The following is a 26,876-nucleotide window of genomic DNA, read 5'->3' as shown; positions in this document are numbered from 1 at the left end:
AGCATATATTTGGCATGCCTGTGGTCTGCAATTGCAATATCTAGTGCTCCCCTTGGTATCACCCAAACAGCATTTCAGAGCCACATCCTCTCCTCACAGGATGGGTGAAGCTAGCAGCAACCACATAGTTTTACCTCTTTGGCCATACCTCTCCACTTCTTGTGCTGCTAGCCACACACAAGTCTGTCTGAGTCGCAGTCAAGTCATCCCACTGTTTTCATGGGGCATATTCCACCACAGGATTTTTATAAAGTAATTTGAAACTCCTGACAAACTTTTACAAGCAGGGAGGACTAGCAATCATGACCTTGTCATCTAAAGCCCCCATCTACAAAAACTGCAACTGATTTAAAAGCAACAAGACCTAGCAAATCCATATTGAGCCCTTTTACTTTCTCATGTGCAGAGGTCTTTCATTCTGCAAACAGTATCACCAAATATTTCCTCTGAATAAGCAGGTGGGGGGGACAGAGGACAGTACAGTTGTGTACACTTACCATAAATGTAAATGTTTTGAGTGTATTCACTTGCAGTTATCACATTTTGGCTTATCCCTGCCAGGGTAGCACTCGGCCAGCCTGAACACCACAGACTTACTACTTAATCAGAAAGAATAGCGTTCAGTCCACACTGTAAAATACAACGAACCTGCGGTAAAGGAATGCCAAAGTCCGCTCATCCAGAACACAGCACCAGAACAATAAACTGCCTTCGTACTGAGTAGAGTAGTAAAACTCAGAATAAAGTCACCACAGTAAGTGGTAAAAATCTAAAACACATTTATTGTAACAAAAAATCATAGAAATGTTAAGCGCTTTCACTCGCACACAAGTGAGCTTCATCAAAACTGTAAACCAACTGATACAAGTTGTTTAAATAGTATCTTTGGTGCCAAATTCATTTAAAGTGACATTGCGCTTATTTGTACAAGTCATACAAAGATATTATATACTAACAATTTTATATACTAAAAAAACTTTTGCAATACAATACACAATAAAAAGTTAAAAAATACTAAAAAAAGTGAATATACTACTAAATGACAAATGACAGCCACTACATAAATTGTCTAGCCCAAATAATGTTCTGATAATACATTGAAAATACTTATGAATTTGTCTAATCGTGAGTAGGGGTTTAATAGAGATATGGTCGTTCAGACCTGCTGGTGTCATTAGCATCTGCCACCAAACTTCCTTGTATGCAAGTATATTTTTATCATTACCACCCCTAGGATCCAAGACATTTTCCAATATTACAAATTTAAAAGTATGTTTGGGTTCATACTTTTCAACATGCCTGTACAAGGCTTTGTTAATGTCCTTCATCCTAATACTATAAAGGTGAGCATATATCAGTTTCTTAAAATTCCTCTGTGTTTTCCCTATATAATAACCTGGACAAACTTCACCTTTAGCCAAATAAATGACTAATTTTGAGTTACAATAATGTTGTCTAAACCTCAATCTTGTCTTATTTAGGTTATCTAGGACCATACCTCCTTCTTCATTAATAACGTGGCATTGGTTGCAAGCACCACATTTTGAAGTATGCTTAGTGCTGTTTACCACCCCTGTGTCTCAAAACCCCTTTCCAAAAAAGATGTCATGTTTTTCCCCATCTTATATACGAAGGTGGGTCCAGGGCCCAATATATCAATAGAATCCTGGTCCACCATCAAGACGTTCCAATAATTTAATAGGTCTTATTTTATTAGTATGTGGGCCGTATTCCAAGACACAAGCCCTACTATAAACTTTGGAGGTCTTCCTACAGTTGATATCAATAACCATATTCTCACCTTTACTATTAGCTCCCAGTAATGGGGTGTATTTCTTTCCCCATTCATTTATAACATTCTGTAAAATCTCTCATCATTCTCTGATCATATCCTCTATGAATAAATCAGTAATATACCTCAATTCATCTACCATATCTACATATTCAGAAGTCATCCTTACTGCTCTGATGCACTGTCCCTTAAAAATGTTGTGTATCAATTTTTTAGGATGATTGCTGGTATATTCTAAATAAGAATTAGTGAAAGTATTTTTCTATATATTCTAGACTTTAAACCTTCCCCGTTGCACGATAAATGTGTCTAAATAGGCTACTCCTTCACTACTGCTAGTAGATGTGAACTTCAAAAACCCACTACTATTGAAGTAATCAATTAAATTGTTCAACAAATCTTTGTCACCTTCCCACAAAATGCAAATATAGTCTAGAAAACGTGAGTAATATTTGATGTTTCCATAATATTCACTATTGAAAACCGCAGTCTCTTCCCAATCAAGCATTACCAAATTGGCGAATATGGGGGCACATGCCGCACCCATAGCAACGCCTTTAGTTTGTCTGAATAGTTCGCCTTCATAATAGATGCAGTTATGATCTAGAACTAGACATAAGTTCTACAACCAAGCACACCTTGTCCCTCTCAAGGTGGCTGTGTTTCCTAACACTGTTAGTAAAGGCTTCCATTCCTCCTCCTTTAGGTATGCAAGAGAATAAATCCACTACATCAGATACAAATAAATATCCTTGTTCCCAAATGTCAACTGGGTAATTTTTTAAAAATTCCCATGAATCCTTGACCATATGGGTGACATTCCCAAATAAATGTTTAAGCATAGTGTCTAGTACTACGCCTAAAGGAAAGGTGTTTGACTTATTGCCTGATATTATAGGCCAAAAAGGTGGGTTACTAATATCTTTGTGAATTTTTGGTATACCTACCAAAGTAGCCAATTTAGGATGTTCAACTCTCATGAAATTGTCTTCAGTTAACAGTCTATCCAATAAAAATTCTTAGACATGTAGATCAATTTGCCTACAAGCAATATTTATTTCATTTAAAGAGACAGTTTCATAATTTCCAGAAGCATGTAAAATATCATGCATTCTGGAACTGTATTCTAAACAGTCAAATAACTATCCCCCCACCTTTCTCGGGTTTCATTACCCATATGGTGTTGTTGGCTGTCAACCCTTTTAGGGTATTTTCTTCATCTGGGGATAGATTGCTCCTCAATTTTTTTTTACCAGTGATCTGATTTTGTATCTGATAAATCTGTTGTGTAACCAATCTATCATAAATCTGAACACTGGGGATTCATAGCTGGAATGAAAGTGCTCTTCTTCTTAAGGACATCCATCTTTGTAAAAGGTTGGTCATTGTTGTCCTTAAACAGCAGGGCCAGATGCAATTTTCTAATAAATAGTTTAGATTCACTTAGGCAGTCCACCAACCTAAAACTAGTCGTGGGAATGTATTTTATTCCCTTAGATAGTAAGCTGAAGTGCGTTTTGTCCAAAGGGATTTGAGTGTAGCTGTACATTTTAAATTGATTGTAATAAGAAATTACACCATCAGTAACAATGTCTTGATCTACTTTGGACCCCTCTGAATGGTCACTCAAGTGTGTCTACTACCAGTTCCTCCCTTCTTCCCATTCCTGATGTTGAAATTCCTTCTTCCTCTATTTTCCTCCCCTTTTCCAATCTGTATGTCTTCCATATTTCCATCCCTGGTAAAAATTTTAAATGAAATAAATATTGCTTGTAGGCAAATTGATCTACATGTCGAAGAATTTTTATTGGATAGACGGGGTAACTGAAGACAATTTCATGAGAGTTGAACATCCTAAATTGGCTACTTTGGTAGGTATACCAAAAATTCACAAAGATATTAGTAAACCCACCTTTTCGGCCTATAATATGAGGCAGTAAGTCAAAGACCTTTCCTTTAGGCGTAGTAGTAGACACCATTGCTTAAACATTTATATGAGAATGTCACCCATATGGTCAAGGATTCATGGGAATTTTTAAAAAAAATTATCTGGTTGACATTTGAAAAAGTACAGTTTTGTACCTACCATAAATGTAGATGTTAGAGTGCTAATACAGCTGCAGTCATAACAGATGGGTTCTCCTGCCGTCAGGCGGGTTCTCGGTCGGCCGAATTCTAAAGTCTAGGTCCGGCGTCGGTTGTCGTCGCTTCTTCCCCGACGTCAGTGCGACAGGGATATAAAGGAACCAGCCGACGCCATTTTCTTCAGTTTTTCTTGCCCCAGATGTCAGGTGCCCCCAGAAGGAAGGCAATACATAAATTTGCGTGATAATGCAGTGCAATATAATCCAAATACAGTAGTTGCAAGCAAATACATCATAAATGAACACCCCAAACAGGTTGTAAGTGGATGTGTTAGCCTATAGGCCTGTCCCAAGAGGGGAAGGAGGGAGGGAAACCTGGACTGCAGCTGTATTAGCACCCGAACATCTGCATTTATGGTAGGTACAAAACTGTACTATGTTCATCGTGCATACAGCTGCAGTCTTAACAGATGGGTAGAATCCCAAAGCTAAGAAAGGGGTGGTAGGCACTAGGTGGAATTAGGTGGAGCCAAAATGCCCAGCAAGACTGCAGTGGCAAAGCCTGCTCTAGATTTGGAGTATAATGGTTCATAGGTTCATAGGTTCATACTAGGCTATCTGCCCGAGGGCATTTACAAGCCTAGCCCATCGTTTTGTGGCTTACGCCACCCCTTTAGTGTGGGGAACTATACCCATTATTTTGCTGTGCCTCTGTCGAGCAGTGACACTGAGGTAATCCCTGGGGTATATCTGCGATCTCCCATCCATTGGTCAAGATTTCTCTTGAACAAGGCCAGCGAGGTGCTCTGCCTCACATGTACCGGGATTTTGTTCCACAGCATAGGGAGTCTTTGGGTGATGAATCTATCCCTCCAGCACGTCCTATTAATAGCCGTGTCGAGGTTTAAGTCTCCCGCCCTTGTGGCTCTGATGGATCTAGATTTTTTGAGGTGAAGCATATTCATCAAATCTGGGTTTGACATGGCCTTGTATGTTAGGCAAAGGTCACCTCTGAGCAAGCGGTAAGCGACTGAATAGAGCTGGAGTTCTTTCAGTCGGGCAGCATAGGACAGATTTTTGAGACCCTTTATCCTTTTGGTGAAGAACTTTTGTGGCCTCTCCAGCTGCTGCAAGTGTCGGGTCAGATACATTCCGAATGGGGCATTGTACTCAATCATTGGTCTGATGAGTGATGAGTAAAGGGAGACTATGACCTCCCTTGATCTAGATGAGAATCTCTTCATGATAAGGTGGGCAATGTAGAAGGTCTTCCTGGTAGGTTGTAGTGCTTGGAGAAGGTATGTACAGAACTCCAAGTGGCTGCTTCCAAAATATCCTTGGTAGGAACTTCTCTGAGGAAGGCTGCAGAGGTGGCTGTGGCCCTGGTGGAATGAGTTCTAATGCCTGTAGGAACAGTTTTGCCATGAAAGGAATAGCAAAAGCGTATGCTGTGGGCTATCCATTTTGAGACTGTCTGTTTGGAAATTGGCTTCCCTTGAGCTCCTACCGCATAGGCCACAAAGAGCTGTTCTGATTTTCTGAAAGGCTTTATTCTGTCCAAATAATAACGCAGTTGTCTGTGGATGTCCAAGGAATGCAGTAATATCTCCCCTTTGTTTCGAGGATTAGGATAAAAAGTAGGTAAATGTATGGCCTGATTTAAAGCTGCCCTGGATACCATTTAGGCATAAAGGACTGGTTGGTTCGTAAGGAAACTCTGTCCTGATGGAAGATGATAAAAGGTTGGACAGCCATGAGAGCCTGTAGTTCTGAAACTCTACGAGCTGAGGTGATAGCCAGAAGGAAAGCTGTTTTCCAGGACAAATATTGCAAATCTGATGAGGCAGCTGGCTCAAAGGGAGGCAAGAGTCAGTTTTTCCAGAATGAAATTAAGATACAAGCAGGTATTGGTTGTTTCCTTGGAGGCCTTAAATTCTTAGCCCCTCTGAGGAACTGCCTTAGGAGAGGGTGAGAGAATAAAGGTGGATCAGTGTTGAATTCTGCAGAAATGGCTGATGCATGGATTTTGATGGAGGAGAAAGAAAGTCCACTGCTTAGCAGTTCAGTCAAATATTGTAGTATTTGAGGTAAATTCAGTTTTCCAGGATCCTGGCCCTTTTTCTCATTCCAGACACAAAAATGTTTCCATTTTGCGGAGTAAGCTTTTCTAGTTGATGGCCTTCTTGGCCTCCAGAATGACATTCCTGCACCTCCTTGGAGAGTAGGGCCTGTTGTGATGCTAAGGAATCTTCCATTCGGCTAGATTGAGTGTTTTTAACTGGCTGTGAAGAGTTTTGAAACTGTGCTGAGTCAGAAGAGGCATTAGAGGCAGGGTCCATGGTGGGGAATGTGTCAGGCTCCTCAGGAGTGGGTACCAGTGTTGCCTTGGCCAGTCCGGAGCAATGAGGATCATCTTTGGTCTGTCTGCTTTGGTCTTTAATAGAACTTTGGGCAGCACAGGAAGAGGAGGGAAGGCATAAAATGTCATTGATGTCCAACTGAAGGAAAGAGCGTCCACTCTCCAGGCCTTTGGGTGGAAGATCCTTGAGCAGAATTTTGTCAATTGATGATTCTTGTGGGAGGCAGAGAGATCTATGTCTGGCCTTTCCCATTCTTGGATTATTTCTGTAAAAACTTTTGGATGCAATTTCCATTCGTGTGGATCTGTCATATTCCTGCTTAGGTTGTCTGCCAGCGTATTTTCCTTGCCTGGCAAGTACTGTGCTTGTAGTTCCATTTTTAAGTCCATGGCCATGTTCCAGAGTGACATGGCCAGTCTGCATAGGGGGTAAGAATGTGTTCCTCCCTGTTTATGTACCACATAACTGTGGTGCTGTCCGTTCTTATCAATAGTTGACCTGGTTGTAGAAGGTCCTTGAAAGCTATAACAGCATTTATTACTGCTAGCATTTCTTTTTGATTGATGTGAAGGTGATTTTCTTTTTGGGACCATTTGCCCTGAATGCACCAGTCTGTCATGTGCGCCCCCAGGCGTAGTCCGAGGCGTCTGTTGTGATGACTTGATTTGCTTGAGGCTTGCTGAATGGAAGACCTGTGTTTGTTTGATATGCTTGAGCCCACCACAGAAATTCCTTTTGTAGACATGGAATTAGTGGTATTGTTTCCAAACTGTGGCTGTGTTGAGACCATATGTTTTTCAGGTACCACTGTAGTTTCCTCATATGCAGCTTTGCACATGGGATTAGTAAGATGCAAGATGCCATGAATCCCAGAGCCTGCAGGATTTTCCTTGCAGTCGGCCTGGTGCAATTTGCTAGTGTTCTGAAGTATTGAATTAGTTGCCCCTGCTTCTCTGGCGTGAGGTAGGCCATCTGGGTGTTTGTGTCCAAATTGGCACCCAGGAAAATAATCTTCCGAAAGGGTATTAGCCTTGATTTCTTTTTGTTGACTGTGTATCTCAGAGTTCAACAACATTATTACATAAGCCAGATGTTTCAGAAGAATGTGCTTGCTGTCCGCTTGGATCAGGCAGTAGTCCAAATAGGGGTATATTTGTATCCCTTGAAGTCTGCAGTAGGCAATTACTGATGCCAGGCATTTCGTGAATACTCTGGGCGCAGTACATAAGCCAAAGGGCAATGCAGAGAATTGATAATGGGTTGAACCTGCATGAAATCTGAGGTACCTTCTGCAATTTTGTCTGATTGGGACATGCAGGTATGCCTCCTTGAGGTCAAATGTTACCAGCCAAGACTCCTTGCCCAGCATGGGAAGAAGTTGCTGTAGAGTGAGCATCTTGAATTTTGGCACAAGTAGAAATGTGTTTAGGATGGATAGATCCAAAATAGGTCTCCAATCTTTTCCCTTACTTGGCACCAGAAATAGCCTGGAATAAAAACATTGACCTTGTTCGTGCATAGGTACCTCTTGAATAGCTTTCATGTTTATGAGATCTGAAATTTGCCTTTGTGCCTCTGCCCTTTGATTGTGTGTCAGGTTTGGCATGCCTCTCATTTTTGGAAGGGTGTGAAAATGGAATTTGTAGCCTCTGTTTATAATGTCCAGGATCCATTTGTCCTTTGTGACAACATGCCAATTTTTTGAGAGTAATGCCAGCTTTCCTCCTAAGGGGGCTGCCATTTGAGACCAGGTTGGCATGCAAAGGGGAAAGTCATTGGGTTTGCTTTCTGAAAGATTGTGAGTTGTCCTCACCACCTCTGTGTGTAGGAGCTTGCCACTGTCTGCCTCTATACGATCCTTGGGATTGTCCTCTGCCCCTCGGGCGCCTGTATCTGCCTCTTTGGGGTCTGTCTGTGGCAGGAAAGGACCAGTTTTTGGAAGGCCAATTTCTACTAAAACGTGGGGGTTGAACCTGTAGAAATTCTTTCATAGTTTGCATTGATTTAGCCTTTTCCTCCATTTTCCGTAATACTTCCTCAGCATTAGTACCAAATAGTACATCCTTTTGAAGAGGGGCGTCTAGTAATTTAGCTTTGACATGATCAGGCATGGCTTGTTCCATGAGCCAGGCATGCCTACGTATGACTGAGCCTGTAACAGCAGCTGTACATGAGGCCTCTAGAGCATCAAAACCACATTGTAAGGTATGCTTACCCACTTGTTCTGCACTATGCATCAAATCCTGCAACTCCTTCAAGTCTGGTTGTTCAGGTTGTGACATTTTACTTTTCAATTGTGATAACAAAAACTGTTGGTATTTTAGCATATGAAACTGACAGTTTAAGGCCCTCATGGATAAGGTAGCAGAGGTATATACCTTTTTTCCCCACCTTTCTAAGGTTCTGGAATCTCTCTCGGAAGGCAATGAATTTTTGGCAATAGGGGCCTTAACTCCCTTGGGGCCCTGTGAAATGGTTTCCAGGTCAGCAGCATGGCTTTTGTATAGAAATTGGTGCGAGTCAGGAACCCTGTAGTACCTGTCAGGCTTAACTGGAGCTGGAGGTAGAGAGTCCGGGTTAAGGCAGGCCTCGGAGTAAACATCATCTAGGATGTCCAAGACAGGAGGTATAGCCAGAGGCCTGTGCTGGGGTAACAAGAGAAATTCCCTGAGCCTTTTCTTGGAATCCGAATAACCCTGGCCTTCCCAGTGGAGGTGCTCCCTTAAGGTATGCAAAGTTTCCCCAAATGAGTAATCCTCAGGGGGGGGATACAGAAGGGATTGACTCCTCCGCATCAGAGTCTTCAAAAGGGGCATAAGACTGTTCCTGATCATCAGAGTGTTCTGAAATAATGGAGCCCTGATCACAAGAGGGGGAATCTTCCTCCACTCTGGGCCTTTTGTCTGGTGGGGGCTGAGAACCTCTGATTAGAGTAATTAAATCCTCAGCCATTTTAAGCATCTGTTTCTTAGGAATGGGGCCTGGAGATGGGCCCTGTGTAGCTGGTCTCAGAGTGCATGGTTGCTTTAGACTTGGTGAAAGCCTTGATGGAGAAAGAGGAAGGTCTGAAGACACCTTGAGTGGAGGTGGACCTATCCATATTCTGTTTCAACGCCAAGAGTGGCTTCAGTATCTGTAGTCGGGGTGTGGGCTGAGGAGTCTGCGACATCGGGCACAGGAGACACAGTCAAAGATGTGTCGTCGGTAATCAGGGGCTCCGTAGGCGCCTCGCTGAGAACCGGACCACATGTAGTCGGCTTTGGCGTGGTGTCGGTAGAGGCCGCGGACCTCGTGTGTCTGTCCTTGTCTTTGCTTTTTTTTTTTTTTTTAGACAAAACCGGAGTCGGAATATCCGACGACATAGTATAGTTAATTTTCCCAAAATAATGCTGGGCGAACTCCGCCCGATGCTTAATAGTGCATTTGTTGAATGTAGCACAAAAGCGACAGACCGAGACGTCGTGGTAGGTATTCAGAGGGAATGGAAATCCTTATGCGGTATTTGCTTCCCACAAGAAATACAATTAACTTTGTCTGACATCGGTCTGAGGCAAGAAAAGTTTCCCCAACGGGGTACTTAGCTTTTAAGAAGACTTCGGTTTCCAAATTTTCGTAATCTCAGGAGCTGGCAGACCGGCACTTGCGAACTGCTTCTGCTTCGGGCACCGCGCGGCAAGAAAGACTGAAGAAAATGGTGTCGGCTGGTTCCTTCATTCCCCTGTCGCACTGATGTCAGGGAAGAAGCGACGACAACTAACGCCGGACCTAGACTTCGGATTTCGGCCGACCAAGGACCCGCCTGACGGCAGGAGAACCCATCTGTTATGACTGCAGCTGTATGCACGATGAACATCAAGGATATTGATTTGTATCTACTGATGTATTGGATTTATTCTCTTGCATACCTAAAGAAGGAATGGAAGCCTTTACTAACAATATTAGGAAACACAGCCACCTTGAGTGGGACAAGGTGTGCTTGGTTCAAGAACTTATGTCTATAGTTCTAGACGATACTTACATCTATTATGAAGGCGAACTATTCAGACAAACTAAAGGCGTTGCTATGGGTGCGGCATGTGCCCCCATATTCGCCAATTTGGTAATGCTTGATTGGGAAGAGACTGCGGTTTTCAATAGTGAATATTATGGAAACATCAAATATTACTCACGTTTTCTAGACGATATTTGCATTTTGTGGGAAGGTGACAAAGATTTGTTGAACAATTTTATTGATTACTTCAATAATAGTGGGTTTTTGAAGTTCACATCCACTAGCAGTAGTGAAGGAGTAGCCTATTTGGACATTTATGTCGTGCAACGAGGAAGGTTTAAAGTCTAGAATATATAGAAAAGATACTTTCACTAATTCTTATTTAGAATATACCAGCAATCATCCTAAAAAAATTGATGCACAACATTTTTAAGGGACAGTGCATCAGAGCAGTAAGGATGACTTCTGAATATGTAGATATGGTAGATGAATTGAGGTACATTACTGATTTATTCATAGACAGAGGATATGATCAGAGAATGATGAGAGATGTTACAGAATATGTTATAAATGAATGGGGAAAGTAATACACCCCATTACTGGGAGCTAATAGTAAAGGTGAGAATATGGTTATTGATATCAACTGTAGGAATACCTCCAAAGTTTATAGTAGGGCTTGTGTCTTGGAATACAGCCGACTTTCTAATAACATAAAAGACATATTAATAAATTATGCGAACGTCTTGATGGTGGACCAGGATTCTATTGATATATTCGGCCCAAAACCAACCTTCGTATATAAGATGGGGAAAAACAAAATATTTTTTGGAAAGGGGTTTAAGAGATACAGGGGTGGTAAACAGCACTAAGCATACTTCAAAATGTGGTGCTTGCAACCAATGCTACGTTACTAATGAAGAAGGTATGGTCCTAGATAACAAATAAGACAAGATTGAGGTTTAGACAGGGTAATTGTAACTCGACATTAGTCATTTATTTGGCTAAATGTGAAACTTGTCCAGGATACTATATAGGGAAAACAGAGAGGAATTTTAAGAAACTGATATATGCTCATCTTTCTAGTATTAGGACGAAGGACATTAACAATGCCTTGTACAGGCATGTTGAAAAGTATGGACCCAAACATACTTTTAAATTTGCAATATTGGAGAATGTTGTCTTGGATCCTAGGGGTGGTGATTACAAAAGTATACATGCATACAAGTAAGTTTGGTGGCAGATGCTAACAGATGCTACGACACCACCAGGTCTGAACGACCATATCTCTATTAAACCCCTACTCACTATTAGACAGACAGATTCATTAGTATTTTCAGTGCATTATCAGAACATTTGGGCAAGACAGTTTATGTAGTGGCTGTCATTTGTCATTTAGTAGTATTATTCACATTTTTTTTTAGTATTTAACTTTTTGTGTATTATATTGTTGCAAAAGTTTTTTAGTATATAAAATTGTTAGTATATAATATCTTTGCATGACTTGTACAAATAAGCGCAATATCAGTTTAAATGAATTTGGCACCAAAGATACTATTTAAACAACTTGTATCAGTTGGTTTACAGTTCTGATGAAGCTCACTTGTGTGCGAGTGAAAGCGCTTAACATTTCTATGATTTTTTGTTGCAATAAATGTGTTTTAGATTTTTACCACTTACTGTGGTGACTTTATTCTGACTTTTACTACTCTACTCAGTACAAAGGCAGTTTATTGTTCTGGTGCTGTGTTCTGGATGAGCGGACGTTGGCGTTCCTTTACCGCAGAACACCACAGACTTAGTATTTCAGCATCGGTTGCGGTCGCTCGAGGACTGACGTCATGTCATCAGTAGTATAAAGTAAGGCAGACAACACCATTACATCAGTTTTTCTTGCTCTAATCTGTCAGGAGCCCCCAAGTAGGAGGCCAGGCTCTGGTGGAAGAAACCCCACCAGTGGAAAATCAATACCAATATGTCCCTTGTAAGGCAAGGGAAACAAGTTAGAAAAGGTAATAAAAGGAGAAAGAGAAGGCGGATGGAAAGCAGGACTACAACAGTGAATACACTAGAACATCTACATTTATGGTAAGTTTACACAACTGTACTATGTTCTTCGTGGTTCACTGTTGCAGTCATCACATTTGGGTTGATTCCCAAATCCGAGGAAAAGGATAGAGACATTCAATGAAATTAGGGGCTGGCTAGGATGCCCTGCAAGATTGCAGAGGCAAATCCTGTCCTGGATTTGAAAGAGAGGCAGGTGGTAATGCTTGGTAAAAGTGTGAACAGAAGTCCAGGTGGCAGCCTCCAGGATGTCCTTGGTGGGGACTCCTCCGAGGAAAGCTGTAGAGGTGGAGGCTGCTCTGGTGGTGTGTGTCCTGACCCCCTTGGAAGGAGGATTTCCATGTGGTTTGTAGCAGAAATGGACGCAGTGTGCTATCCATTTGGAAATGGTTTGCTTGGAGATGGCTTTGCCTTCTGCCCCTGTAGCAAAGCTAACCAGCAATTCTTTAGACTTTCTGAAGGATTTAATCATGTCTAGACAGAATCTGAGCTGTCTGTGCACATCTAGAGAGTGAATAATCCTTTCCCCCTTGTTCTCGGGGTTAAGGAAAAAAGGTGGGCAAATGAAAGGTTTGGTTGAGAGCCACACTAGACACCACCTTGGGCATGAAGGATGGGTTAGTTCTGAGATATACCCTGTCTATATGGAAGATGAAATTTCCACAGCCATGAGTGCTTGCAGCTCAGGGACTCTTCTGGCTTAAGTGATGGCTAGAAAAAATGCTGTTTTCCAGAAGAGAAATTTTAGCTCTGTAGAAGAAGCTGGCTCGAAAGGGGACAGGGTGAGTTTTTCCAATACAAAGTTAAGGTTCCAAGCTGGTGTTGGAGCCCTTCTGGGTGGCCTCAAGTTGCTAGCCCCTCTTAGGAACTGTTTGATCAGAGGGTGTGAGAAGAGGGGCTGCTCAGTGGGGAAAAAAGAGCAGAAATAGAAGAGGCATGAATTTTTAAAGAGGAGAAAGAGCCCACTGTGTAGTAGGTCAGCTAAGTAATCCAGGATGAAAGGGAGGGAGGGCTGTGCTGGATTGGCTCCCTTAGCCTGGATCCAGGTGCAGAAACTTTTCCATTTATCAGCATAAGATTTTCTAGTGCTAGTGTCTCTGGCCTCAAGGATAAAATCCAGAACCAGTTTACTTGGATTGGCAGATTGGTTTGGGGTTAAGGAATAAGCCAAGCTGCCAAACTGAGTGTCTGCAATTGGGGATGCATGAATTCCCCTTGCCTGTGGGTCAGGAGATTTGGAATCTGAGGACGATGCTATGGGGGTAGCAGGAACAGGCTGTGTAGCAACGGGTACCAGTGCTGCCGGGGACAGTCTGGAGCTATAAGAATGGTCCTTGGTTTTTCCTCCCTTATTTTAAGCAGTACCCTGGGGATGAGAGGTAGGGGAGAAAAGGCATAGACAGATAGAATGACCCAGGGGAAGGACAGGGTATCCACTTTCCAAGCCATGCAGTGATGTTCCCTGGTGCAGAATTTGCTGAGCTGCTGATTGGTGTGGGAGGCAAAAAGGTTGACCTTCACGGTTCCCTATTTCTGAGTTATTAGGGTGAACATACTTCTGCGGAGTTGCCACTCGTGTGGGTCCAGAGGATTTCTGCTTAATTGGTCTGCAAGTCAGTTGACAGAGCCTGGTAGGAATAGGTAGGTGTATAGTTGCATGGCAGAGGTGTGCGCCAAAGGGTCATGGCCAGCCTGCATAGAGGATAGGAGTGAGTCCCTCTCTGCTTGTTGATGCATCACATCACCAGTGGTGCTGTCTTTTGATAAGGAGAGCCCCTGGACAGAGAAGTGGGCTTGAAAACTATCAAAGCGTGTTGCACAGCCAACATCTACTTTTGACTTATGTGCAGAGGGATTTGCTGTGGGCTCAATTGACCCTGTATGCACCTGCCATCCAGGTGTGCACACCAAGTGTAGTCTGATGCGTCTGTGGTGAAGGTATTTGCTTTCCACAGGTAAGAATTATTAACTTTTACTGACATCGGTTGGAGCAAGAAAAGAGATCCCCCCAATGGGGTACTTATCTTTTTTGAAGACTTCGGTTCTGAAACTCGAAAACGAAAATTTCAGGAGTCAGCCGACCGGCATTTGGGAACTGCTTCTGCATCAGGCACCGCACGGCAAGAAAGACTGATGTAATGGTGTCGGCTGCATGTTTTATACCCCTGACGACCTGACGTCATGGAAGAGACAGCATCCGACGCAGGAATCCAAGACTCTGGCATTCAGGCCGGCTGAGGGCTACCTGCAGGCAGATAACCCAAATGTGATGACGGCAACAGTGAAACACAAAGAACATCTACTCATTGATGATTCACGGAGGTTACCCCCGATAGTGGGAGCTTAAGAATATGACAACACAAAAAAGCAAACTCTGCTTGATACACAAACTAAGATGGGATATTGGTCTCAGCCCGATTATCGAACAGTAAAAGGCATACACTACAGGGATTTGACATAGCTTCTACTCGTGCTTTGTGGGAAAATTCAGGCAAATCATACCAAATTCAGGATCATATTAAGTAAAAGACTAGCAGGAAAGGTACACCTAAAGACTTAGATTAACTATCTTGAGTTTTGACCTTCACAAAACCTGTTAGCTACAGTCTAGCCAGTCAGCCAATCAAACTGATGGTGGTGGGACTACCTTTGGTAAGGAAGAAATCTGTAGCAAAACAGGCATGGCTTGAAGTACAGGTGAAGTGACAAAGGATTAAGTTATTGTGGTTTCCAGAATAAAAGAAGCAAAAGCTATATACTCTGTGGAGTATGGCCATGCAAGGCCTACATAAAATCAATTACATAAAATCAATTCAGCATGTTTCAGCAGAAGTATAATGGGGTAACCCTAGATAAATTCTAGGAAATTTTCTCCTTTGAGCTCTCTATACTCCTTTCTCCATGCTCCCTCTAACAAATATTTTTCTGTTCTCCTAAAACAAACCTAAGCTACACACTCTGTTTGGGAAATGTCTCTCGACTCCATGTACGTAAATATTGTAACATGTAACCTCAGAGCCTTGTAGTAGACAGTTGAATCCTGCTGCCCTCAATGAAAACTCCTGTAAATTATGTTCTCTACTATCTTTAACTGTTTTAAAAGTGTATTTTTTTTTATGCATTTGCTTTTCTTACTGTATGAATTTTATAATTGTAACTTTACCTTCAACATTATGTAACCTTTATTGTATCATATTGCTTATGGAGCTTTTCTCCCCGGGCCTCCACTGAAAATGGGCACTTTCTGGCCCAGTGAACTCCACCAGTAATCAAACCGAAATAAATAAATAAATAAAATGCCTCCCTTACCCAAGAGTGAAGCATTTTTTTTCATCCTGTAGCAGTCCAGGCAAACTCCAAATCCACATTTCGAACAGACCCAGTGGATGTTGAACAGGGTTGTTTCACAGACATCACACATGTCTCTAACACCTCGAACTGCTTGCTTCCAAACCACCTGTTCTGTAAAAGTCAAAAAATACTGCTCAAGACAAAGTTTCTGGATGAACAGAACCAAAGTAACTACAGCTCAGCTGATTAAAGCAGAAAGATTATGCAAGACAAGGCATGCATGCTCAAAAAAATCCCCCTTTTCATGGAACCCAAGCAAGTCACACTATCAACTATCAGTCTTTCTCCGACATTGTTTTGTTCAAAGCAGGCTCTGCATAAATGAAAAAAGAAGGCAGCCTGTAAATGGTTCATCTCAGGCCACTGTTTGCAAATGCTTCACACCTCCCAAGTCCCTGCTTACACTTACCAAGGGTATCAGAACTCGTTAGATTTGGGGTGCATGGGTAGGCTTATAAAGGCCCTTGTGGTCATTAGCCTAGTAAACAATTATGAACCTTCAACTTCCCCTATCTTGTTAAAAATGATCGAGTCTAGAGGTCAACAATGACAACTGCAACTATTACACAACAAAGTTACTAGTCAGACTACTAAATGAAATAAAAAAAGACAAGCTGATCATGAAAAAATGCAAGTTCTTACTATATGGTACTATTGAAGCCATAACCTCCTTCTCGCACACAACCAGCTGGCAGAATAGATCTCCAACATTAGCTAGAATATATTTCGCTGTGTCAAGGTCCAAACCTTCAATACGATTAGCACACGGCATCCAAACACTTAAAGATTCTTTGTCATACTTATTTGGTGTCAAGAAACCCAATTCTCGCAGAATTCCATGTTTATTGAACTGTAACCTGAAAAAATATACATGCATTAGTTCCTTAAAAATCACAACACAAAAGAAACAAAAGACTTTCAATTTGGCTAACAATCAACACTGCATTAAGCCAGTGGCCCATTGTCATAAAACCCACAGGGAGTGAAGTCCAAATGACAAAAAATTAATTTAGATGCTAAAATGAAAAACTACTCAAGAAATGACTGCCAGTACTTGGCTCTTGTACCAGTGCATACAATTCTGCTCATGAAGACCATGCTAAACACCAACTAAGAATGCACACTAAGCCTTAATGGATCCCCTTGTCAAACTTATGAACACGTTCCTGGGAAGGTTGACAAGCAGTCTCCAAAGGCATCAGCAGTAAGTCCATCTCTAACGAGAAATACAAGTTTCTCATAATATAGCAAGTCATAGCAGATGTTCCACTAGGTAATCACCATTGCAATGTTACTCCTAATCTGTGAGAATGCCTGACACTACTGTCCAACTTCGAGCTTTGGCAGACAACCCTCAACAAACACAAGTCATCCCTGTGCGACACTGGTCACGCATGCAGCTCGAGTACAAAACTCTCCATTACTTGTTTTTTCTTTTACAGTAAAATAAGCATCTGGAAGTAGGCTGTAATGGTACATAAAGCTAGCCATTGGTCTGAAAAATTTATGAGGTCCCCTGCTCTAGCATTATCTCAAACATATGAATAGTTGGGGCATTACTGCCTAGCTGGCCATGGGAAAGAAAGATTGGATCTTCCAGGCTGCCAACTTTAGGGTGTGCAAGTCCAAGTTCATAGTAGCTCCTTTGTTCTGTGTAAAGATCCACCTCACGTGGAAGCAGCCAAAGTTATTTTCTGCTCATGTTGTGCAAGAGGAAACAAATGCTGGCTTGGCCAGTGAATGCAATCAAAATCCATCTCGGATCTTTCCCCTTGATCTTTACTAATAACATGGGGATGAGAAGTATGGAAGGGAAGAAGGCATCCATCCTATAAAAGCCCTGTCTATGTGGCTCCTGAACAATACTTTTAACTGAGACAGTTTTCCTGTGAATGCTGCAAAGATGTGCTTCTTTAGCATCCACACTTGAGGGTCAGAAACAGACCTGCTCAAATAGTATGCCAGATTTATCAGGTGAGCCCCATCTCTTTTGTTGCCTCAAAGAGCTGCACAGCTAAGTGGTAAAGTTGGTAGGAGTGGCTCCCTCCCTGCTAATGTACATCACACACTGGTGGGGTTAGTTTTTACCAAAAGGATGCCTGGTTTACAGATGCTTTTGAATACAATCACTTCTTTCTGGCTGATGTGAGCTTGGAGTAGGGCTGTCACGCACTTACCCTGTATTTGAGTACGACATGAATAGGCGACCCAAAGCAATGTGTGAAGTTTCTAAATATTGGGCTGGGGGGGACGGGACGTTTTCCTGGAAAAGAAAGGTCATTTGTTCTTCCATGTCTAGCAGAGCTCCTAAGAACACTAGTTTGTTTGATGCCATAATATTGGATTTCTTTATCTTTAAGAGGAATCATAGGTTTGAGAGTCTGGTTATGGTCAACTGAAGTGCGTCTTTCAAGCTCCTTCACACACTATGCTCCGATCAATTTTACCAAGGTTAGATCTGTAGACACCTTGTTCTGCAAAAACCAACTACATGAACTAAACAGGTTCCTATCAGATAGTCGAACTTCTGCAAGTTTAAAACTCATATGGTCGAGACCATAAGTTTGAATTTGCAGAAGTTTGAGCACTTCAATGGAAATCTCCGTAAGGGGAAGTTTCCGTTTTGTTCAATGTGGTGCAATCTTAGAGTTGGTATATTTAAGTAGCAGGGGGTGTGGGGGGCACAGGGGGGCTTGCTCCCCATCTTACAACAGCTGATTTTGCTTTCTTTTCTGTTTTTAATCCATAGTTGAAGTTTAACTTCGAACAGGATGGTTCAAACATTACATGTTCGAAGTTATTAAACCTAAGTGATATAGACCCAAACTAAACATTTTATAAAAATTTTGGGAACAGAAGACAAGCTAAAGGGCAATGCACAAAACTGAAAACAGTTCCTACATGCCCTGAAACAGAGAAACCCTGTGCTCCTTTGCTATGAGAATATGGAGATACGTGTCCTTGAGATGCAGGGTGACCATGGAAGCCTGCAGGTGAAAGCATGGGCAAGAGATTTTGAAGTCAGCATTTTGAATTTGGGGAGAACCAGGAACTGTTTTTGTCCCAAGTCCAGGACTGGTCTCTAGGATTACTCTTTTCCTGGTATTAGGAAAAAAGAATAGTTGTATAAAATAATACTCTAAGAACTTACCATAACCTTAGATGTCCTCCTCTTCTATATGCTGCTGTATTCATGACATCAGGGAGTATGCGCTGGTGAACTCTAGCACGTCTAACCATTATGCAAACGTTAGATGCTACTGCTAGGCTGCACGCAACATCCTGCACCTCTTCTCTGACGTCGGTTGTAAATGGATATAAGGTATAAAGCGGACATCAGCACACATCCACCTCAGAAATAAATCCAGTCTGTGTCAGTGACTTGGGAGTGGGTACTCCAGGAGTTAGGAATCAGGCAAGTGTGTGGTGGAAGCTTGGGTGGGAAACTATACAGCAGTATACAGAAGAGAAGGGCATCCAAGGCTATGGTAAGTTCTTATACAATATGCCCTATTCATATGCTGCTGTATGCATGACATCAGGGAGAGTGCAAAAGTTCCTGTTTATAGGAAGGGGAGGCGCACCAGAAACACTTTAAACAAATCCATGCAGGATGGCTCTGGCAAATCCTGCCCTGGCCCTAGAGACCTCGTCCATCTTGTAGTGCCTACTGAAAGTGTGCTGAGGACCATGTAGCTGCTTTGAGGATAGCAGCAGTGTCAGATCCTTAAAGGAATGCCCCAGAGGAGGATATTGCCCTGGCAGCTTGAGCCCTAACTGAGGCTGGGAGAGACTTACCATGACTAGTTTAACAGAATGAAATAGTTTGATATCAAAGAGGAAATGGTTTGTTTGGAAACGGGTTGATCCAGGGCTCTTTGGTGTTAAGAGATGAAGAGCCTGTCTGATTTGCATAGGGATTAGGTTTTGGCCAAGTAATACCTGAGCTGTCTATGAGCGCCTAGAGAATGAAGTATCCTCTCTGCCTTGTTTTGTGGAGAGGGGAAAAAGGTTGGCAGGATTACATTTGATTTAAGGAAAGCTCATTGACCACTTTGAGCATGAAACTGGGGTTAGTTTGCAAGCATACCCAGTTCTTGTGGAAGACAGTGAAGGGGGATCTGCCATAAGGGCCTGGAACTCGGACTCATCTGACTGATGTGATGGCCACCAGGAGTATAGTCTTCCAGGTACTGTGTTGGAGGGAGCAGTCTTTGGCTGGCTCAAAGGGTGGGAGTGCCAATTTCTCCAGGACAAAGTTAAGATCCCAAAGTGGGGAGAATGGGCTTCCTTGGGTATCTGAGATGAAGTGCTCCTCTTAAAGAGTTTGACTTTTAACCTGGATGCTGGAGGAGGTACTAAGAACAGACATGCAGAGATGGCAGACAAATGTATTTTAATGGAGGAATAAGATAATCCAGACTTCATAAGGTCACACACATAAGATCACTGTAGGCTCTGCTCCCAGCGGCTGCAGGTTATTTTAGACACCACAATGAAAATCTCTTCCAGTTTGACAGGCAGGATTTTCTATTAGTTTATTTTTCGGCCTCCTGCAGAACATGGATCATGTCCTCCGAGTATAGGTTTCTGAAGGAAATCAGCACCCTATCACCCACATTGTGAAACTCTGTGGACAGTTGGGGGTGTACTAGTGTTCCCTTGTCCTGTGTGAGTAGGTCCATTTGCTGGGGTAACTTGTGGTAATTGCCCTTGGCTAGGTGAAATAGAAGAGTGAGCCAGTACCGCTTTGGCCAACAGGGAGTCAAGCAATATTTGAGGCTCTTCCTTCTGAATTTTCAACTGGACTCTTTGTATGGCGGGGGGGGGGGGGCATAGGCATTCATCCCTTTCCAGGAAATTGCCAGAGCATCCACCTTCCAGGCCTCTGGGTGAGGTACCCTAGAACAGAAGGTCAAGCTGCCTGTTCATGGGGGAGGCGATGAGATCCACATATGGGATACCCCATTGATGGACTTGGTCCAGAAACATGCCCCTGTTCGCCATCCATTCATGAGACAGGGTCATGGTCCTGCTCAGTGAATCTGTCATCACATTTTTTGCAGAAGGGATATAAACTGCTTGGAGAAGGATCCGTTTCTCCAGAGCGATTTCCCAAGCCTGCAGTGCTACTCTAGACACGATGTAGGACTTTGCGCGCCCCCCCCCCACAATTGTTGATGTACCACAGCACAGTGATATTTTATGTGTACCACCTCAGTGTGCCTGGTCAAAAGTGATCCTTGAAAATTTCCAAGGCCAATATCAGGGCTCTCATTTCATTAATACTGCTGTCCTCCTTCCGTTGAGTGTGGTTCCATGTGTTCCTCACTCTCCACTTTCCTAAGAATGCACTCCTGCCTGTGTCTGAAGCATCTGTGAAGAGATACTGGATGGAAAGTCTGGGCTGCAGGGACAGGCCAGGATTTTTCTGAATATGGGAGAGCAACCATTTGAGCTCCCTGGTCAGGCACAGCAGTATGGAATCATGAATTTCAGAGGGTGCAAGTGTTGTTTCCAGAATGAACTTGGACACCACTGGAAATAATAGTTGTGCAAAATCTTACCATGACCATAGATATCCTTCTCTTCCATGTTGCAGTATGCATACTGTGGGATTTCTAGCAGTCAGGCGACCAGACTTTGGCTCCTATACAAAAGCTTAATCCTGGCTGCCGTAGGTGCATGGGACATCACATGTAGGGCCATAAAGACCTGAGTACAAATGTGACATTGGCATGCACAGACCTCAGAACTGAAAGCCCAGAGACGAGACTAAGACCAAGGAGAAGCAAAAGCAAATGTCCTTGCAGGGCCTGCAATGAGTGGCCTGCAGTGAGGGCATACCCTAGAGAAGATAAAGGATATCAGGGGGATGGAGGGTGGGAAGGAATACTGCAACATGGAAGAGGAGGACATCTATGGTTATGGTAAGATTTTACACAACTATTCTATCTCCTCCTATTCCCATGTTGCAGTACTCATACTGCGGTAGAGTAGCACAGCTAGGAGGAACGTTGGGATTTGGCAGAGGTGAAGGATTCTAGGAATTCTTACAGGATTGCCCTGGCAAATCCTGCCCTGGCCCTAGAGACATGGTCCAGCTTGTAGTGCTTAGTGAAAGTATGGACTGTGGACCAGGAAGCTGCCTCCATTTCATGAAGGCCTTAGAGGTAGCCATGCCTCTGGTAGAACGCGCTTGCACTCCTTGAGGCAATGGTTTGTGATGAAAGCAGCAAAAAAGGGATGGATTTTCTGATACAGGAGGAGATGGGTCTGTTTGGAGACTACCTTACCCAAGGCCTTGGGATGGAAGGAACTGAACAGTTGGTCAGATTTTCTGAAAGACTTGGTTTTGTCCAAGAAGAATCTCAGTTGCCTATGCACATCTAGGGAACGGAGGATCCTCTTGGTGGAATTAGTAAGAGGGAAGAAGGTGGGTAACCGAACAGACTGGTTTAAGGAAAGCTCTAACTACTTTGGGCATAAAGGAGGGGTTAGTGCATAGGGAAACCCTGTCATTGTGGAAGATGGGTTAAGAAGGGCAGGCCATCAGGGCCTGTAATTCAGACACCTCTAGAAAAGGCAATGGTCACTAAAAGGATGGTTTTCCATGTGCACAATTGGAGAAGTTGTGCTGGCTTGCTCAAAATGTGTGTGTGTGTGGGGGGGGGCTTTTCTAGCATGAAGTTGAGATCCCAGGGAGGAGGAATTGGCAACCTTGGTGGTCTGATGTGCAAGACCCCTCTCAGGAAAAGTTTTACATCCAGTCTGGAGAGAAAAGGCCAGTGTAAAGGCAAGCATGCAGATATGACTGACAGATGGACTTTGACAGAAGAGTAAGCTAGCCCCTCCTTAAGGAGTCAGCAGATATAGTTCAGGACCAGGGGAGGATCTGCTAGAAATGGGTCCTTGTTTCTCAGAGAACACCATCTGGAGAATCTCTGCCATTTAGACAAGTATTTTTTTCTAGTTGTTGGTTTCCTGGCCTCACTCAGGACAGAGAGCATGTCTTTTGAGTAGTGTTGTGTCTAAAAGGTATCAAAAGCTCATCACCCACAGAGTTAGCTGCAGTAAAGACAGTTGTGGGTTCAGGAGGGATTCCTGTTGAGTTAGTATCCAACTGGTGGGGTAACTTGTGGTGATTGCCCCTGGCCAGTGTTGCCTTGGCCAATACGGAGTCAACAGCAAGAATTTTTGTTGCTCCTTTATTTCCAGGACGACTCTGAATTAGAGGGAAGGGTGGGAAGGCGTATAAGGTACATTCCCTGCCATGAAAAACTGAAGGCATCCACTCGCCAAGCTAGTGGTGAGCAAGTCCTACTGCAAAATTTATTCAGTTGTCTGTTCTGGGGGGAGGCAAACATATCCAGTTGTTGTGTGCCCCACTGGTGTAGTGTGTGTAAGAAGGTGTCCCTGTTCAGCATCCATTTGTGTTGCAGAGATGTGGTACTGAGCAAGTCCGCTTGTTCGTTTTCCTGAGAGGGGATGTATGAAGCTTTCAGGAAGAGGTTGTGTTGTGCTGCTATTTCCCAGATTAGCAGGGAAATCCAACATAACACCAGCATGCCTTTGACCCTCCTTGCTTGTTTAAGTACAACATGACAGTTGTGTTTGTCTGTCAACAATGTTGAGTACTCCTGGTTGCAGCATGGGAAGGACGACTTTTAGAGCTAGGACAACAGTCATTTCCCTGACACTGATGTGCTGTTTTTGCAGGGCAGGGGACCAGCACTGTTGTATCCTGTAGCCCTGCAGGGTTGTCGCCCATCCAAGGTCTGATGCATCTGTGTGTATAGACTGGGAAGTGGGAGGAAGCTGAAGAAGAATTCTCTGGTTGTTGGAAACCTGCTGAATCCACCACTGCAGCTCTAATTTTAGGCAGGGCAGAATGAGGATGAGTTTGTCTAGAGCTTGATGGCTCTAGGACCAGTCTTTTCAGTACCACTGGAATTTCCTCATGTGCATCCTTGCTAGTGGCAGCATGGGAATGGTGGCAGCCATGACACCTACAGTTTGTAGAAACTGTCTTGCAGTTAGATGCTATTCTTTCAATAGACTTAGAAAATAGGAGGAGAGGGACTGAACCTCGTCTTATGGTAAGAAGGATCTCATTAGATCTGTTCTGATTCTGGACCCTAGGAAAACACTGTCCTATTGTGGGAGGGGAGAGGATTTTTGGAGGTTGAGAGTGAAACCCAGGTTGTTTAGAAATGACATGGTGAATTGGAGATTTGCCCTAAGGGAGGACTGTGATTCTGCCAAAATGAGAATGTCGTCCAAGTAAGGATAGATTTGTATTCCACTGGTTCCGCAGTGGGAGATGGCTGGGGCCAAGCACTAGGTAAAAACTCTGGGTGCCCGTAGACAAGCCAAAAGGCAATGCAGTAAATTGAAAATGAGAAGACGGCCCACAGAAACGTAGGAACCTCCTGTGGGAGGGTTTGACTGGGATGCATCCTTTAGGTCTAGGGTAACCATGAAAGCTTGAGGTGGAATGAGGGGTAAGAGTTTGAAGGGAGAACATCTTGGAGGGGACCTCGTAGGTACAAGTTTTGGTAAGAGGTCCAGAGTAGGTCGCCAGGGGCCATCCTTTTTTCGGACTAATAGGAAGCGGGAGTAAAGGGCCTCTTCCCTCCTGACCAGAGGGAACTGGTTCTATGGTTCTTTGGAGACTAGTTCCTGCAGGATGGGAGGATATAGAGGGAGATGATTTTTGGGAGGGAAAGGAATTCTTATTGGTATAGATTTTTCTTTCCAGGAAAGAAAGTATTCTTTTTGGATGATGGAAAGAACCCACTGATCTGTAATGGTGGCTTTCCAAAAAGGGAGGCATTAGGTAAGGCAGGCGGACAGGGGTACTTGGGCAAGGCAGTCATGGAGAGGAAGGTCTGCCTCTATCTGGAAAGGGCTGTTTGTTGAGGGGGTTGTGGCTGAGGGGGTCTGGGATAAGGTAATCTCAGATTCCCTACATGATCCGGCAGTAGAGGGGCGAGATGTGGAAGTAGTCCTAACAAAATATGTTTTGGCTGGGTAGTTTCTGTAATACCTGGGCAGTGGGGACACCAGCAAGTGCTTAATGTCCTACGGTTCCATGCAGGTTTTTAAAACGTTAAGCATTCTTGCCAAATAGAAGGTTGTTATCCAGAGGAGCATCCATGATCATGGCTTTAAAATCATCTGGCAGAGGTTGTAGTTTGAGCCAGGAGTATCTGCGCAAGGTGGATGCAGTAGCAGCAGATCTGGCCACTGCTCCTGCAGCATTACAGCTGCAGCGGATAGTGTGTCTGGCAACTTGGGTGGCCAGTGACAGCTTGGAGGAAATGTCAGATTTGGCTGGACAGTCCGGGGTGGTAGTCAACAAGGTGGAGGCCTTTGAGACTAGGTCTAGAGCATACTTCACCATGTGGGATTGGTAGTTTGCAGCCCTGAAAGCCAGGGTAGAGGAGGTGTATACCTTTTTTCCCATCCTGTCCACGGTTTTGCTGTATCGGATGGCAGTAGGGAAGCAGAAGGCAATTGCTTAGACTGTCTGGGGATACAGCGAAACAGCTGGGTCAGCCAAATGTGGTTTTATTAAGAACTTGTATTCATCAGGGACTTTGTAAAACCTATGTCCTCTTAGGGGCAGGAGGTTGAGAGTCTGGGTTCTTGGAAACAGAAGTGAAGGCATCCAAGAAAGCTGGGAGTACTGGAGGGATGGCTGAAGGTGAATGGGAGTCGAGCAGTAGAACCTAAAAAGTATATCTTCTTGGTTTCAAAAACTATAGTATCCCACTTGAAATACTTTTTCATTTTTGAGATAGTCTCCCCAAATGATAAGTCCTCAGGTGGGGAGTACCCTTCAATATAGTCCTCTTCAGGTGAGTAATAGTCTATGGGAGAGGCAATCTGTGAAACACAGGAGACAGATTCCACAGAGGAGGAGCAAGACTGGTCTGGGTCTTCCTGGGTAATTGTTTGCTTAGTAGATGCTAAAGGCAGGGAGGAGACGGAAGCCATAAAGGTCTGCATCAAGGATGAAGTGAAGGATTCCCAGTCTGGGGCTGCCGGAGGTATCGGGCTCAAGTAGTTTTCTGCTTCCTTTTAGAAGTAGCTCATGTCTGGGTGGGAAAAGAAACAGAGGCTTGTGCTGGGGTAGGAAAGGTCTCGGTTGGTCAGTGCAGCGATGGTTGCCCCTCTACGGTTATGACAGACGTCTGAATCAACTCCACTGACATGCTTTCCGTGGGTATGGACATGGCCTCTTCCAGAGGAGCCATTGGAACCGGACTAATAGTGTCCCTCGGCCGCTAGAATGATAGTCGGGGGGGGGACATCCAAAGGCAGAGCTGCATCTGGAGAAGGCCTGCAAACCTTGGCCTTCTTCCGTGGCTGTTCAGCTTGGGCGGCCAACTCAGGATCCATCCTAAGCACGAGGCAGTTAAGCCTTTGAGTTTCTAAAAATAGATTTAACGTGGACAGATGGCTGTGTAATGTCTTTGGTACGAAGGATTGGCAAATAGAGCAGGGCTTGTGGGTCATGCTCTTTACCCAAAGCAAAAGAGAACAATCATGGGAGTCTTTGTGCTGAATATGGCACCCGCAACTATGTTTACTCTTTTTCTCAGACATTGGCTAAAGAAAAAAAAAGTACAGTTGTGTACACTTACCATAAATGTAGATGAGAGTGTATTCACGGTTGCAGTCATCACATTTGGGTTACCCCTGCCAGGGTAGCCCTCGACCAGCTTGAATACCAGTGGCTTATTATTTCTGTTTGGGTTGCTCTCACTTCAGGATTGATGTCAGGTCATCGGTCGTATAAAGTAAAGCAGCTGACACCATTACATCAGTTTTTATTGCCCTGTCAAGAGCCCCCAAGTGGGAGCCCGGATATGATGGAAGAACCCCACCAGTAGAAAGTAAATACCACAAAGTTCCTTGTAAGGAGAGAGACGAAAAGGGGATGGAGGGAGGGAAACCAGGACTGCAACAGTGAATACACTCACATCTACTTTTATGTTAAGTGTACACCACTGTACTATGTTCTTTGTGTTTCACTGTTGCAGTCATCACATTTGGGTTGATTTCCAAAGCTGAGGAAAAGGGTGGAGGCAGTCAAGACGACTAGGGGCTGGCTAGGATGCCCTGGATTTGAAGATAGGCAGGTGGTAATGCTTGAAGTTGTGAACAGATATCCATGTGGCAGCCTCCAGGATGTCCCTGGTGGGAACTCCTCTGAAGAAAGCTGC

At 43.6% G+C, this 26,876-nt stretch overlaps 1 protein-coding gene across 1 annotated transcript in view; it reads right to left on the bottom strand.

Annotated features, from left to right (window-relative positions):
• Window positions 1-26,876, bottom strand: part of KDM3A (lysine demethylase 3A) — a 2,231,127-nt gene that overhangs the window by 1,347,003 nt on the left and 857,248 nt on the right. The window contains exons 14-15 of the mRNA XM_044063465.1: window positions 16,285-16,499; window positions 15,601-15,753 (exon numbers count right to left, since the gene is read on the bottom strand). Coding sequence (XP_043919400.1) covers window positions 15,601-15,753; window positions 16,285-16,499 — 368 coding nt within the window. The remainder of the gene's footprint in view (window positions 1-15,600; window positions 15,754-16,284; window positions 16,500-26,876) is intronic.

Source organism: Protopterus annectens, chromosome 2.part1 (assembly GCF_019279795.1).
Source record: "Protopterus annectens isolate FY-2018-M chromosome 2.part1, PAN1.0, whole genome shotgun sequence".
NCBI lineage: Eukaryota > Metazoa > Chordata > Ceratodontiformes > Protopteridae > Protopterus > Protopterus annectens.
The sequence above is the reverse complement of the archived record's forward strand: the minus strand, read 5'-3'. Positions and strand labels throughout refer to the sequence as shown.